This window comes from Passer domesticus, chromosome 10 (assembly GCF_036417665.1).
Source record: "Passer domesticus isolate bPasDom1 chromosome 10, bPasDom1.hap1, whole genome shotgun sequence".
In the NCBI taxonomy this organism is placed as follows: Eukaryota; Metazoa; Chordata; class Aves; order Passeriformes; family Passeridae; genus Passer; species Passer domesticus.
In genome coordinates, this window is record NC_087483.1 from 23,176,304 (window position 1) to 23,191,988 (window position 15,685).

The 15,685-nt window shown below is 36.4% G+C and overlaps 1 protein-coding gene across 3 annotated transcripts in view; it reads left to right on the forward strand.

The window, feature by feature from the left end:
* Positions 1–15,407, forward strand: part of LOC135308868 (neurabin-1-like) — a 40,171-nt gene extending 24,764 nt beyond the window's left edge. For 2 of the 3 annotated variants that reach the window (XM_064434421.1, XM_064434420.1), the window contains exons 14-19: positions 1,014–1,098; positions 1,666–1,737; positions 2,228–2,423; positions 6,753–6,869; positions 12,361–12,549; positions 13,865–15,407. In XM_064434421.1, the coding sequence (XP_064290491.1) occupies positions 1,014–1,098; positions 1,666–1,737; positions 2,228–2,423; positions 6,753–6,869; positions 12,361–12,549; positions 13,865–14,032 (827 nt within the window). In that variant the 3' untranslated portion in view covers positions 14,033–15,407. The remainder of the gene's footprint in view (positions 1–1,013; positions 1,099–1,665; positions 1,738–2,227; positions 2,424–6,752; positions 6,870–12,360; positions 12,550–13,864) is intronic. The other variant, XM_064434422.1, reaches the window with a different exon arrangement.
* The last annotated feature ends 278 nt before the right edge of the window (positions 15,408–15,685 follow it).

Sequence of the window (15,685 nt, forward strand, 5' to 3'; positions counted from 1 at the left end):
GTTTGATAGGAAACGTTGGCATTTTTCTTACAAATAATTGAAAAAGGGATCTAATATAATCTTTTCAATGTTTGATAGTTTCTGTAACCAGCTAGTACAAATGTATAAAGACAGATGACTTGCTGTCTTTGCCCTACAGCTCAGACAAAACCATTCATTTAATACCCTGAAACAGGATTTGTTTTATACTGTCCTTATTTTGTATGTGTCTATAAAGACTCAGACAAAAATACTCTAAAACAAACCTCACTTATTAAGACACATACCTAATACATCTGTGATTTTGCTTTCTTTTCTACAGTTTTTTGTGATGGCAGAATCATTGTGAACTTATTTTTTGTAAATTTGCTGTGGAATTGCTAATTAATGCAGTACATGAGGATTGGAAGTGAAAGCTTGCTCTTTGTGAACAAAATAACACTAAATTCTGTTTCTGTTAGATTATTGCTTTCTAACTGTATTTAAATGTTTGTCTATTATTGTATTGAATTAATCCTTTCTATTACCTTTTCACCCATTCACGTATCAGTCTGTATTTTAACCTACTGTGCCATGTTTAAGAAATTACGTCTTTCCTTAAAATACTGCCTCTGGAAGTAGAGGTGGAAACAAATGTTAGTATTAAAAGTAATTCTTCTGGTTTTGTATTCAAGTTGATAGAAAAAGAACTAGTTTGTAATTCATCAGAGCAAAATACTGTGGTAATTTTTACCTTTCTGTAGACAGTATAGAATTACTCTTTATCAAAAGGAATATTTTTGAGTAGTTGTCAGCAAATGTTATGTCCCCATTTTTCAATAGCCTGGGCCAGAAAGAATGCTAGGAAGATGCCACAGAAAATAACTTAGGCTGGCTGATATGGCTGTAGTATTTTTAGTTACTATCTGTTTGCAGGAATGGGAGTTTTAACACTGTCACCCAGGTCTTAGATTAAAAGAATCATCATTAGTAGCTGAAAATTGCAGGTTTTTTTACAACAACATTTTTATTTTTCACCTCTCCATAAAAAACAGAAGAAAGGAAAAATGAAGACAAGACAGTGGAAACAAATGAAGGAATTCCGTCAGGAAAGTCCAAAAGGAGATTTCCAGATTTTGGGTAGGATTTTACTTATGTTCCTTTGAAAATAAGTGTTGTTCTGTGTTATTTTTGAGAATATTATGTTCTCTTAAATAAAACAATGTTGAGGAGTCCAGTAATGCTATTACATAACACCTTTGAAGATGGGGTAAAGCTTGTTGAAGCTAACATTAAAGACTTAGGCTGGTGCTGCAATAAATGCATCATAGTGTGTAAGATAAAAATCAGCTGATTTCACACACTGATAATGTAGTTAGTGACTTTGCTCAAGTTGCTGTGCATTGCTTAGGAGCATTAATGTAGCAATAAAACTGTGGTTTTCCTCCTGGTTGTATCCACTATATTCTAGGCTTCTGTAGGTGATTTCTGTATTTATTTTGGTTATCTGTGGCTTTGTAATGATTCTTAAATAGAATATGAGTGCCAGAGCTTTTTTAATTGCATGCATAATCTGCAAAATTATGCTTTGTGTAAGAATGTAAGTGTGGCTTTTTGTAACTGTTGAAGTCAAAATGAAAACTAACTTGCTGATTTAAAGTAATGTAAATGTAAGTGCTTTATGAAATTTGTGTTTTTTCACTCCAGTGGATTGCGGAAATCTGGGGGCAAGGGTAAGAAGCAAGAAAAAGAAAATCTAAGAGGTTCTCTGGATAGCAGGTAATTCTTTTGTTAGTACATACATACATGCTGCATTTCTAAAATTTGTAACATAAGGATTTCTTTAAAACTGTCATTAATGTTTCATCTTAAAGTACATTCTGGTATAACAGTGCCAAAATTCTGTGAAGATTTAATGATAGAGATGAGCTTCTAATCTCACAGAAGAGAGTAGAGGAGACAGCCTTAAAACTGTATTTTGGTAAGGAAGATGAATGTTGAGTAAATGAAGTTAGCAGTTACTTGAAATTATTAAATTGTGTGAAATACTGCAAAAGTTTGTGTTGTTATATAACTCATTATTTTGCATGGATATTTAAAGACAAGTATCAGTTTTAATTTCAAGTGTCAGTTGTGCTGTGAAACTGGTAAAAATAAGGGGTGTGTTTTGAGTTTGTTCTTGTTTTTAGCAGGTTGGTTGTGCATTTGAGGGATTGGATGTAATTTTTTGCTGTGGTTATTTAAACACAATTTCATCTGCTTATTTTAGAGGTTCCCGAGAACTTTTGGATGACTCTGGCAACAATCTATCTGCATCAGATTCAGATTCCCCTGTTCCTACTTGCATGCCTTTCTCTTGGTTTGGAGACAGCCACAAAGAGCCTCAGGTTTCAAGTAGCAGTCTGCAGGTTACTCAGAGTGGGCAGGATGGTTGTGAGCATGGTCAAGACAAGAACAGAAGCAAGGTAAAGATGACTAATTTGTGCTTTGAATGTTTAAGTGTTGCATTTTGGTAAAAATATCAGTGGTTAGTGTGTGGAAGCCTAATGACTTAGTCCTTGACCACATCACCTCTTACAAACGTTGCTGGAGAAGTTTGAGATACTACAGCTCTTACAAGCAGGAATTGAGTGTTCCTGTTCCCTCCCTCCTTCAGTTGAAACATCAGTAGAGGCTATTCAGGCTGAAGTAGCACCTAAGGAAGAATCACAGGGCATGCTTTTTCACTGGATGGTCATGCCAAAAGTAGTGCTAGTTTCAGGAAAGCATAGTTTTAAAGGTCTAATCTGTTTTCCAGACTAGTTCATGGAGGAATTGTGCATAAGTAGAGGTCAGCTGTCCAAACAGTTGGCCAGCCAGTTCTTACTGTACTGGAATGTAGGGTTGGAATACCAGACAGGTGGAGGAACAAAGTATCCTAGTTTTCATTAACAAATATAGTATTAAAAGCCAAGAAACACATCTATAGAACATTTTCTTCCAGGCTTCTGAGTAGCTAATAATCTAATAATTTAGAGCCTTTTAACCAGATCTTGAGAGTGAGGCTACACAGTTCAGTCTATAACCACACTTACCATCTAAACAGTTTAAACTATTTGAAAGAAACAGTTTTAGAAACTAAAAGGTGTAATATGTGTGCTGTCTGAATATTTGGTAAAACCTTTTTCAATTTAACATTGTTCCCAGCAATTTTACTGACTGTATTCTTGTTTCCTTTGGATTTTGTCAAGTTGAAAATTAGTTATTTGAGTAGGTGGGTTTATTCTTGAGTTTTACACTTTCTCTTCACTTGGATGGCTAAAATACCCTTTCATGTTTTGCTTTTGTTCTGTGCTGTTAGAAAGAAATGAGTTGTATGTCTGGAAGAGAAACTTACCCAATTGTGGTCCATGAAGTCACTGATATGTTGCAGAGATTGCAGATAACAAGTTTGCTTTCCATGTTTCCAGATGGTGATTGCCCTAAAACGCTGTTGTAATACCTTTTTTAAAATACTTTGTTTCGCTAGTGTAAATCTACAGTCCCTGTGATAGTTGTAAATTGTCTGCACACATAGTTTTTATTTAAAAAGTACAGGAAGTAGTTTTAGAACCATACAATCCTTATTATAACACAGGAACTTAATAAGAGTAGGAATTGTTCTACTCTGAGGTAGAACAGTACTGCTGCCCAGTGTGCATCAGTCTCATGTATTTACAGCTCCTGCACTGGTTGCTTCTCTTGGAGCCTGCAAGAGCTTTTGGCCAAGATCTTGGCCAAAAGATGTTTCTGTAAATAACCCAACAACTTGGAAGGTATATACATATTCTTGAATACAATTTTTGATTAAATAGGAATGCATGGTTGGTCTCTTGATAGGCTGGTCTCTTGATAAGCTGTAGTTGGTCTCCTAATAGGCTGTAGCAAAGCTATGAAGAGATGTTTCCTGTCATTGGGTTTGTCTTTCAAAGTCATTGATTCAGAGGAACCTGTTGGTCCCCTCTTTGTTGCTCCTTTCTATCTGATTTGAATAAGTTTTCTAAGCATAGTAAAAGTCCCACTGCTGCATTTCTACCATAAGCGCCCATAATGTGCTTAAGCAGCACTTAAAGTTTTCATATACCTACCATATACACCTACTTTTGGCAATCAAAAAGTTACAGATGTTACCAGATGAATGCTCTCTTCCTCTCTACATTGTTCTGAAGTAGTAGTCTTTTTTTCTTACTGGACTATACTTCCCAAGATGATTACTGCATCAAACTTCCAGCTGGTTCCTTGCCTACTGGTTTGGGGTTTTTTGTTTCCTTCTCATGCTCCAATATGTAATTGTTGTTTGCTGCTCTCTTCCCTAGTTCCAGTTGCAAACCAGCAGCTGGAAGATTATGCAAGTCTCCAGCCATATTCCTGCTTTGTAAAATGGTAGAAAACTGATCCCACTGAAGAACAGATTCTCATACATTCGTAAATCATAAAATTATACTTTTCCTCTCCAAAGTCAGGCTGTTTTCACTTTGCAATGTTTGGGGTCTTTTATAAACATGGTAATGTGACAGTGGTTGCTGCTTCAAGTGAATGACTAATTGTTGTAGATCTGACCTTAGGGTTGATAATTACTTATGTACAGTAACAAGGCTTTGGCTTTTTTTGCTGTGAAAAGACATTAAAACTAACAAAGAAATGTGCTTGACCACTCGAAGTGAGTCTCGTTACTAAAACAATATAAAAGCAAAGGACAAAGTCATCTTCCCAGAATTCAAAGGAAGAATACTCCTTTTTGTTTATATTAACTCAAAATTTATAAATAAATATATCATAAATATAGCAATAGCATTTATTCCTTTTATATTTGTAGTATCCCATGTTATCATGTGACAACATTTCTTAAATAGGAGGTAAAAGTAGAAAGCCTAAAATAAGAATTTTGTAATGTAAAAAATCTCTGTGGAACCAAGTCCCTTGCATTGTGTATAATTTATGTAGTTGTGTTTTAGCATTGATGATGCAAGGAATATAATTATATTCTTTATTACCTGGTTTCTGGTTTTGCACAATTTGCCTCTGAAAGTTAGTACACTTGAAATGTTTTTATTTTCTTAAAACGGTTCTGAAGTTTGACAAAGTAGTGAGTCAACTTCTTGATCCTTGTGAAAACAAGAAGCACGGGAACCAAATCCTGTGTGCTTGCAGACAGTTGTTAAATTAGTCCCTTGGTGTAAATCTGTCCCATTCTCTGATACAATGCATACACACACAGAGTGTTTATACTCATTGTTTTTCCAGAATACTGCTTAGCTTCTGTAAGCGTGTGTGGAGCATTTCATTTTCAGTGCAAGGAAGAACAGTGTGGTATAAACTGTATCCTAGTACTTCAAATGGTAGGAAGCATACCTATAAAACCTCTTCTGTCCAAATTCTATGCTATTCAAGAGTCAAAATCTTTCCAACTGGCTCTAAAGGCTTAAAAGGAAATTACTCCTAAAATTAGGAGCAGGGGGAAGAGAAAACATTACAACTGGTGCTCAGATGCTTTACTTTTGGCTATGTTTTTATTATTGTATCTTTTAGTTTTGTTTGACTGAGTTGCTCTTGATTTCTCTGTAAAGGAAGAAAGAGTGAACTGAGAGTATGGCTCAGCCAATGGATATGGCTAAAGAAAAGCTCTTAAATAGATTTTCAGCTTGGGTTGAAGTTAATTTGAGAATAGGTTGATGGACAAAGTATTCAGCTGTTTCTGGTATTAATTTTTACATCTGAAAGACTGAAGAAGACCCTAAAATTTAATGTAATTAATAAAATAATCTACATGGTAATTAGAACACAATTTCTCAGTCAAGAAAAGCACTACACGGAGGTAGCAAGAAAATTCAAGTTGTGGGGGTTTATGTTTGTTGTGTTGTGGTGGTGATGGCTTTTTTCTTGAGCTTTGGTGTGGTGTTTTTTAGACTGAAAATGTGTATCAATAATTTAGAGTATAAGGGAGTGCACTTACAAAACAAAAATAGAATCCGGAAAACTGGGAGTTCAAGTAAAATTGAAATCAGAGCACAAATACAGAAGTGCTAAATGAAGGTAACTGCAAAAATGTAATTCTCTTATATAAGCATAACTAACTGAAGAAAAATATCCTTAAGATCAGCTTAATTTAGGATCTCAGGTTATTTATGCACATAGGGATGCGGTATGGCATCCTTACAAAGTGTAATTAGTTGATCAGAGACTTAGAGAACATTAGAGAAAATACTGGTAAATAATTAATTACTGTTTGTAGGCACAAAGACTAATTTTTAGAAAGTCAAAAGCAGGAGCCATATTTTTGGCAGAATTATTTTTCACTCACTAAAGCAAAATATTTTCAAGGTCGCAATCTGAGCTGGAAATCGAGGGAATCAACAGAACACTACTTTCTGAAACACATTCATAGTGTTTGTGGAGGCTTCAGTTTAATGAAAGTTCATCATGATTAAGTCCAACAAATGCATTTTAAATTGCTTCTCCCACAGTGTGGTATGCCTGCTGAAGAAGTAACTGATGCACTTCCTTGTGTATTCTAACACCATTTCAGGTTATGACCAATTCTCTGCATAAGTTGCTCTTATTTGGGATATTGTTTTAAATTCATTACTGCATTTCTAAATTCAGAAGTTTTACAAAAAACAAGACGCTTGTTACAGTTAGTACATTTCATATGTGTTCTAAAGGTAACTGAGTCATATTAATTTTTTTAACCAAAAATCAGAATTACTAGAATGTCACCTAATGACCTGCTTTTCCAAGAAGTGAGTTAATAAAACATTATTTCCACTTGTTTGCAGAGTAGAATTGTCATAGATGATACATACCATAGCAAGCCAAGTTGTGAACTTTCAGGGTTAGTGACAGAACCAAATCTGTCAGGTCGTTCACACACTTTAACCTTCTCTTCAAATGAGGTGAGTTTCAAAGTGTGTATATGTGTGTTGTTGATGTTGTTGTTCACACTACAGCATGTTTAATAGAAACAGATGTGTGTGATGTGAAACTAGATGCTGTTCCATATTTGAATGTTGAAGAGCACTATAAAGAAGTTGTTAAATGAGCTAAGGATGTGCACTAGTGGATGATATATCCTGTGTGCTCTGATCCTAGTTATATCATAAAAATCTGAATTAACTCACTAATCAAATCAAAGTTTTTAGTTTTAAATATAATGCTGTTCTGTTCCACTAATTTAAAGCAAATTCCTGGGTGAATGAAAGCTGCAAGATTTTTGACCTTGCCTTCACACCTTGTGCAGGTTTGTTTTACGATAAAATTTCAATGAAAACAAACAAAAGAAAAAAGGAAAAAAGTCAGAACATGGTGGATCTGATATATAGGTAGAAATTAGACACCTGAAAGTATGTTCATTCCCCTGGAGAACTAATTCCTTTGGCTTCAGCTGAAACCCAAAGTCCACACTTTGGTAGCATTCTGAGATACTGTCTCATTTGGTGTTCAACTGATGGACATCTTAATAAATTAAATCCCTGAGTTTAGGAAAACTCATTAAAAACAGAACATCGTTATCTTATGTAAAATGAATTTTTTCAAGAGGGCTTGCCAGACTGGTAGTTCACGAATGTGATGGGATTTTTATTAGCTGTCTTTAGTCAGTCCTTGGTGAAAATCCTATAATATCCCAGTAATATGTAGAAACTCAGCGCAGTCTTACAGACAATGTTATAAATTCACTAACATAAAATCTGAGGTGTCAAAAATCATACAACTAGTTTACAGGTTGCAGTAGTGGATTAAGTTTTTGCAGAGCTTTTTTGGAGATAATAGTCTTAGATCTAATGAAAACCAGAGGAACACCAGTTAATAATCTATCTTTGCAAGTACTCCCTGCAGTTTTTTTGAATGGAATGCTTCTTGGATGGAATATGCATTTCTAAAACTTTCAAGGAGTATAAATTGTAAGGCTTATTAAAGTTGTCTTCTTGAGTATTGTTCCTTGATAAGTATTACAAACTTTCAGTAATCTTTGGATACTAAAACTAAAATGAAAGCAGTTTATTACTAATTTTCCATGTGTAAAGTGATGATTTAAGCCTCTTTTTGTTATAGATGAGTTCCAGTGTTCTGTCTAGTTCATATGTTGCTTATTGTCCTGGTTTTGCATGACCAGTGAAAGCTGTTTGGATCTTTTCAGTAATTACATTGAGTATCAAGGGTCTACTCCGAGGAAAACAAGGAACAAACTCTGAACTGTTTCCTCATTTGGAAAGCAGTATGTGTAAAGAAAAATACATAGTTCTATTCTTAGGGGGTTTTTAAAGTTTGTAGTCTAGGTCTGGGAAAAGTAATCAATCTTACAGCAATTTAGCGTATTTCAGATCACAGAATCTATGAGGTTGGAAAAGACCTCTGAGACTAACTCCAGCCTATGAGTGGACTTGAACACCACCTTGTCAACTGGACCATGGCACTGAGTGCCATGTTCAGTCTTTCCTTAAACACCTCCAGGGACAATGACTCCACCACCTTCCTGGGCAGTCCATGGCTGTGTTTAATCACCCTTGCTATGAAGAAAGTCTTCCTGATGTTCAACCTGAATCTTACCTGGCTAGCTGAAGCCTATGTCCTCTTGTCATTGGGTGCCTGGGAGAAGAGCACGCCCCCCCACCTGGCTACATCCTCCTTCCAGCGGTAGAGAGTGATAAGGTCCTCTTGAGTATCCTCCAGGCTAAACACCCCCAGCTCCCTCAGCTGCTCCTCATGGGATTTGTGCTCCACACCCTTCACCAGCTTCACTGCCTTTCTCTGGACTGTTCCAGCACCTCAATGTCCTTTCTGAACTGAGGGGCCCAGAACTGGACACAGCACCTGAGATGTGACCTCACCAGTGCCCAGTATATGACAATCACTGTTCTGGTCCTGCTGCTCACACTGTTTCTGATACAGGCTGGGATGCCATTGGCTTTCTTGGCCACTTGGCCACACACTGGCTCATGTTCAGCTGCTGTCTACCAGCACTCCCAGCCCTTTCCCACTGGGCCACTTTCCAGCCACTCTGCCCCCAGCCTGCAGCACTGCATGGGGCTGTTGTGGCCAATTTGTAGGACCCTGCACTTGGTCATGTTGAACCTCATGCTCTTGGTCTGGTCCATCGATCCAGCCTGTCCAGATCCCTCTGCAGGGCTTTCCTGCCCTCCAACAGATCGACACTGTCACCTAACTTGGTGTTGTCCACGAATTTACTCAGGGTACACTCAATCCCTTCATTCAAATCACCAATGAAGATACTGAACAGGATCCTTAAATTAAGCTCTTACTAGTTTCTGCCTGATGGTTGTTGCCCAGATGGGTTCATAGGTATACAGCAGGAGTCGTGCTAGCCAGTGTTAACTCCAGCTTTCAGAGGAGTGGGCTTTTGCACACTGCCTTATAAATCCTGGAGTTGTTGGGAAGCTGGAGATGGAAACACCTCTTAGACACTAGATAGGGACAGCACTGAAGAGTCTGCCTCTGCTGGACAGGTGCTCACAGGCAGTGTGGGCACATGACTGCCTGGTGGGAGTTCAGATTTTAGTAGCCAGCTAGTTACAGCAGAGGCACTTCACTCACAGATGGTTAGCAAGCTAGCTGGGTAATCCTTCTAATGTCCCTAATATGTTAAATGGTGTGATGGCAGTGGTGTTTTCTTGGGCTTTATATTTTTATCTCCAGAGCCTTTATTTGCTTTCTGAGTCACATGCATTTTTATGCAGGAGCACATGGCTTTCTCATGTTTCCATACCTTAGAAGTAGTTTTAGTTCTGCTTTCTGAATTTGCAGCTGATCTCTTTCTTGTGTGTGTAGTGGCTGTTTTGGGGACTCTTAACTTTGGTGTACAAACACAGCTTGGCATGTTCCTTCTGTCTCTGAATGGACATTTGAGAAAAAAAATGATGCAGAGGTAATATGTAATGACCAATAATCCTTACTCAAAAATTGGTGCTTTTCATCTTATTCTTCTACAGTTTTCATTTTCCTGTATTCTGAAAAATATTTACAGGTGCTTTCCCTAGTGTAGTAGTGAAAAATTCAAATTTTATAGTATTAAATGTCTGTGAGGAGATGATGTCTGTGTTTTAACACAGATTCAGATGTTGCTACAACTTCTCATTTTAGGGTTCTGTCTTTACCAATGTGAAGTAGAAGGAGTTTGTTAGCAATTGATGATGCTGCAATTTGTAGCTAAGCCTGGAGACTCCTCCATAGTGCAGTCTGTTAGATGTTCTAATCTGTGCTGCTTGGACAAACTGGTTTAGCGAGCCCTCAAGGTTCTGTCAGGGGACAGCGATTCTCTGACAAAATGAAAGAATCTGAGTCCCTCAGGTACTTACACTCTGAAATTACAGAAGACAAGTTTGGCTTGCACAGATTCAGCAAATCTAGAGTGAGTTCTAATTGGAATAAAACACTTCACACTTTTTTTCATGTAAAGGAGATATATAGATACACACACCCACCTCAAATGATAAAAGTACATGCATATGTTAAAAAATACGTATGTAATAGCAATATATTTTAGTATTTCTTGTGGCTGAAAGACTACACCTGAGATACAGGTTCAGCTTAAAATGCAAAGTGTTTCCCCTTTTTTATGTACTATTCATGAGCACTTTCTAGTATGAGACAAAGTTGCCAATATATTTTTTTATCACAGTATCAGGTTGGGGAGTACTGTTATGTAAAATTATGTAAAATAAATGTGCATTTTTAAATTCCCCTGGTAATTTATCCAACTAATCTTCCCTGTACAAAGCATCTCAAGCTTAATAACTTGGATAGAAGATTCAGTGCTCCAGTTGTCTTGATATAGATGCTGTACAGAGCACTTCAAGCCAATCCTCTTCTAGAGCCCTTTGCTGTTATTTCATGCAAATTGCTATTCTTCTTTTGCACATCAGTAAGGCGGATGTGTTCGCACTTGTAATATCTACATAAGCATTTTGATTTGGATAAGGAGTTCATTTTTGAAATAAATATTCTGATTGTTCCCACTTCCTTACTTTGATTTATCTCAGAAATCAAATCAGATGTGCTCCAGCAGTGATCCTGCTATGTTCCAGCTGCTAGTGGCCATTGAGTGTTTGTGATCAGACTCGGGGTATTTGGAAGTGAAAATCCTTGAAATGCTTGTAGTGTGGATTTTCAGACCTCAGCACAAACTGTTTGGCCCTACAAAGTCATTCCTAGTTTCACAGACCAGGGAAAGCAAAACCATTTCAAATTATGTGTAGTCCTTCACTACATTGGAAATTTGAAAATTCTGTGTTTCCCCTCATACGTGTCTTCCATACTTCGTGGTCAGATCCATTGTGCGGTCTGATCAGATCATGTGGCAGACCTACATCTCACTGTCTTTGACTTGTAATCACCACAAAAATTATGTTACATCAATCAACTCTCCCAAACATTCCATCAAATAAACTGGATTTTTTGAGATCCCTTTGGCTGGCAGCTGTAGTTCACCTGTGACTTAACAGGATCATCTCTCAAATCCATAATTAGAAAACTCCTTTTTTCCATGTTTTCTGTTTACAAATGCATGTAAGGCCTGCTGGAAAAGGGGAGCATATTTTCTGCTATTTGCAAATATCTTGGATGAGCTGTCTGCAAGTCTAATGCAGCCTGTACTCAGTCATGAGCTTGGTGAGAGATGATTCTGGATAGTTAATAAAACTTCTGTTAACTGATGTTACTGATTCGAGTACCACACTGGAATTTCTTCTCTACAGACACTGAGCTCTGTTGTGTAGCTTTTCTTTTGTGATGAAGTAACAGTGCTTCAGGACAAACCCTTTTCCCCTCAGAAGCAAAATTAAATTGAAGCAGGATGCCTCAAAAGTTCTGTGAGCTGGCAAAGTGTATTTTCAGTGGAGGTCTGCAAGGTGCTGTGTTTCTTAAATGGTCATCTTCTATTTGGGCAGACCTTTTAAAATGTCAATGTAATAGCATTAGTTCAAAGAACAAACAGTCTTCTCTTCACAAATGTACAAAATGTAACAAAACTGTACCTAGAACACTCACCAGATTTACTGGCTACTAGAATTGCTTTTATTTTGGATTTCCATCACTTAACAATAATAATAGAGGTGAAATGCTTGATAATTCTCCATACATTGTAAGGTAGCATCTAACATTAAGATAGAGCTACCTTAACCAACTAACTGAGGAAGTGTGTTCATTGTTTGGATAGATCCAATTTACCATTTATGTTCTCTGTTTCTGACTTTGTGTTGTATGTTGAAGTGTCTTGTTTAAAGTAAATTAGGCAAACTGATCTCAAGAACTTTACTTTTGGAGTAGAGCATGTGTAAAAATGCACTTTGTTAACCAAACTCAACTGACAACTGGAATTCAACATACAGTCAAGTAAAATATTACTTACAGTGACTTTTCTCAATTGGTTAGGCATTGGATGATGAATTTACAACAACAGGAAAGCAAAATCAATGGCACAGTAGACCTATTTCTGAATGGACCACCCAGCAAGTATGCCACTGGTTAATGGGAATGAATATGGAGCAGTATATTACAGAGTTCACAGCTATGAATGTAGATGGACAGCAGTTGATGCAGCTCGACAGTGAGAAGTTGAAGGTATGTGTACAACATGGGAAGGATTTATAACTGTTTAGGTTTCACTCTTATTTAGACATATTTTTAACCTACAACGTTCAGTTTCCTGGTTCTCTGGCTTTTTAAGGGACAGAGTTATTTGCTGTTGTTATTTTGAGTTGCCTTTGAAATACTTGGAGCCTGTATAGTTAAGTGGTAATTAGTAATTGATTGTAGAATTAAAGGCTGTTTATAGCCAAAAAAATAACAAATATTGCTTTCTTGAGGAAATGAAGGAAGCATACATCTGTCACCAATCTCAGTATAAGGTCATACCAAAACAAGGTCTGGTCAATTGAAATAGAATTGCAGGATCCAGTTTTAGAAATCTGTTTTTTGAACATTTCCTCTTCAAATGGGAAGACTTCAATTCTATCTGGTGACATTTTAAATGTTTCAAGTTTTTACTCCTCCTGAAAATACTTATTTTGACTATTTTGAGCCTTTTCTTGCCATTTTTATACCTGGAAGCTGCAATATATATGTATCCCTTATAGTTCTGGTAAATTCCTGCAGTTTTTCTTTCTTGTTAGATTATGAGACTGCATTATGGACAGGCAAGATGTGCAGCTAGAAGAGGTTCATTGGTCTGCTCTAGCGTAAGGCAAATTTTTATTAATGATCAATAGCAGAATTTGATGGGCTTAGGGAGAAAAAAGGTGTTATATCTTCAGTCTCCAAAATATGCCTGCATTTTAAACAGACATGCAACACTAAATGTCCTGTATTTTATAAAATTTCGTGGGCACAGAGAAGATAGCAGTGACTGGCCTGTCAAGTACTGTCTCCAGCTGAGCACCTCGAGCTGCCCAAGCCCAGCGCGCACCCGGTGCCCTGGGCTGAGGGAATCGCCTGCTGCCACCTGCCGCTCGCAAATGGAAGCGTGCCGTCCGCTCCTGAGCACTTCCACTTCTTAACAATGCACCTTAAAATCCTTCCAGTTAAGGAGCTGGTACCGAGTACAAATTCCTCGTGTATAAAAAGAGATAGAAAAAATCCGGAGACTAATACCAATGATGTTATTTTCTGGAAATTCTCAGGGATTTATATGTTTGTAAAATGCAACACACAATTCTTATCTCACAACTGAAGAGCTGGCCTTGGTTTTCTTACCTACCTTGTTACCCAGATGATTATCTGATTATTTTTGAGGCCTTAAGTCTTACTTTTCAAATAAACAGACTATCTTGTCACAAAGGGAATAACACTTTCTTTTATTGTTAATGCATAAGCACTGTTAGCAGTGCTGTTGAAAAAAATTACTGATGAGGTTTTGTTTTGTTTTCCTCCTCCAAAGGCTTTGGGAGTTTCCAGTCAAAATGACCGATCAACAATAAAGAAAAAAATTAAGGATATTAAAAAAACACAGGAAAAACTGGAAAAGCAGAAGGAAAAGGTTCAAAAGAAGGAGAAAGAAGTTCGCAAGACTGGCAGAGTTGTGGCCACTCTTGAATCAAGCTGCTAAAATGACCATTTTATTTTAGTGCAGACTTGCCTAATCTTGAGGAAGTTCAGCAGATTTGTATATAATTGTACAATTGAGGGAGGAGGGAAAGCGCAACAGTTCAACGTGGTAGGTGGTTTTTTACTTTTTAATTGTGGTCCCTCCCCATTACAGCCCAATAAAATGAAATAATGTTTTCAGTATTTTTATTTCTAGTTGACTCTGCCTGTACTAATGGACAATAATTTAACTTTCTGCCTTAAGTAATATTTCTGCTTCTAAGGTGTCATATACCCTTTTCATTGATGTTTGTGAAGAGTAGAATACTGTATTAAAAATCATTCCAGTATTAGTCAACTAGCATTTGATAGAGTTGAAGGTGATAGAGGGACAATAGAAAAATCCTGCCAACAAATTCAGTCTGTGACAGTCTGTTTTATCTGTTGCCACTAAAGATGTATAGTAAAAAATTAAGTTTAAGAAAAGGTAATGTCAAATTAATTTAAAAAAGAAAGCATGTATTTCAAATTTAGGATTATTTTAATTCTTTTACTTCCAGAACTTCATTCAAAGTTCACTTTAGTAGCACATCATTTTTCAATTCTATGTGTTGCAATTTACTGAGAAAATAACAAGAAATACTAAGTAGTTTTTACAAACTACATATCCTAAGCATAATACTAAGTTTTCTGTACACTACCCATATGGTGTTGGGACAAGGTTTAAGCCTATAAATAAGATCCTTTTTAACCTATTTTTCCTAAATAATACATAGTTTTGTAGATTTATGCTATGAATAAGATCAATTTGCAATACATGTATTTCTCTTTTCTACATGCAACAAGATTTTTTGCGGACCAAATTTATATATTTGCTAATTTTAAACAATACTGTTTTTCAGACTTAAAATACTGAGGGGAAAATTGTAGGAAAAATTATCACTGACGCCCTGGGTTTCTACCTTGTATTTAAATGTTCAGTTGTAGACTACAGATTATTTCTCTTTAAAGGAGGATTTGATTCTTGAAATAGCTTAGAACATGACTTGGTGTTTTGTATATTTACATACTATTTTCTAGAGATACTACAAGAGCACTTCCTTAATTTAGATTATTCCAGAAACATAGACTAGATTAAATATCAGTTCCACCCTAGAATGGACTAGAACAAAACTTACATAGTTCGTTAATGTGGACCAAGTTCTCCTTTAAATCTATGGACTGTTTTTCATTTCCATTAAATGAATGAACTTCACTGTTGGTGTTTCACATTTATTATTTTTTTTTGTATAAATGTCTTAAGAATTTCAGCAAAAGGACTGTGTGGAAATGCTTCTGCACACCAAGCATTTCCAAAATAAAGTTTGAAAATCCTGGTAATAAATACTTTTTAAAAAGAGATTATATTTCAGTTTTATGCATTCTATGGTCAAGATTTAACTTATTTACTTTGTTTACAGTAGCTTTGAGTTGTATGCCAAACTTACAGACCTTGAACGAAAGAGGAATGCTGCCCTACTGAGGAAAGAGAAAGGAATTAGAAGTATGGAATCATCAAATGCTCAGGATCTCCCATGTAAAACCACCATTTAATTAATTCAAGAAAGTTGAGTGTTTTCACACTAGCACACAGAATCTTGCTAGAACCCCAATATTACCTTTTTTCTTTAAGCAT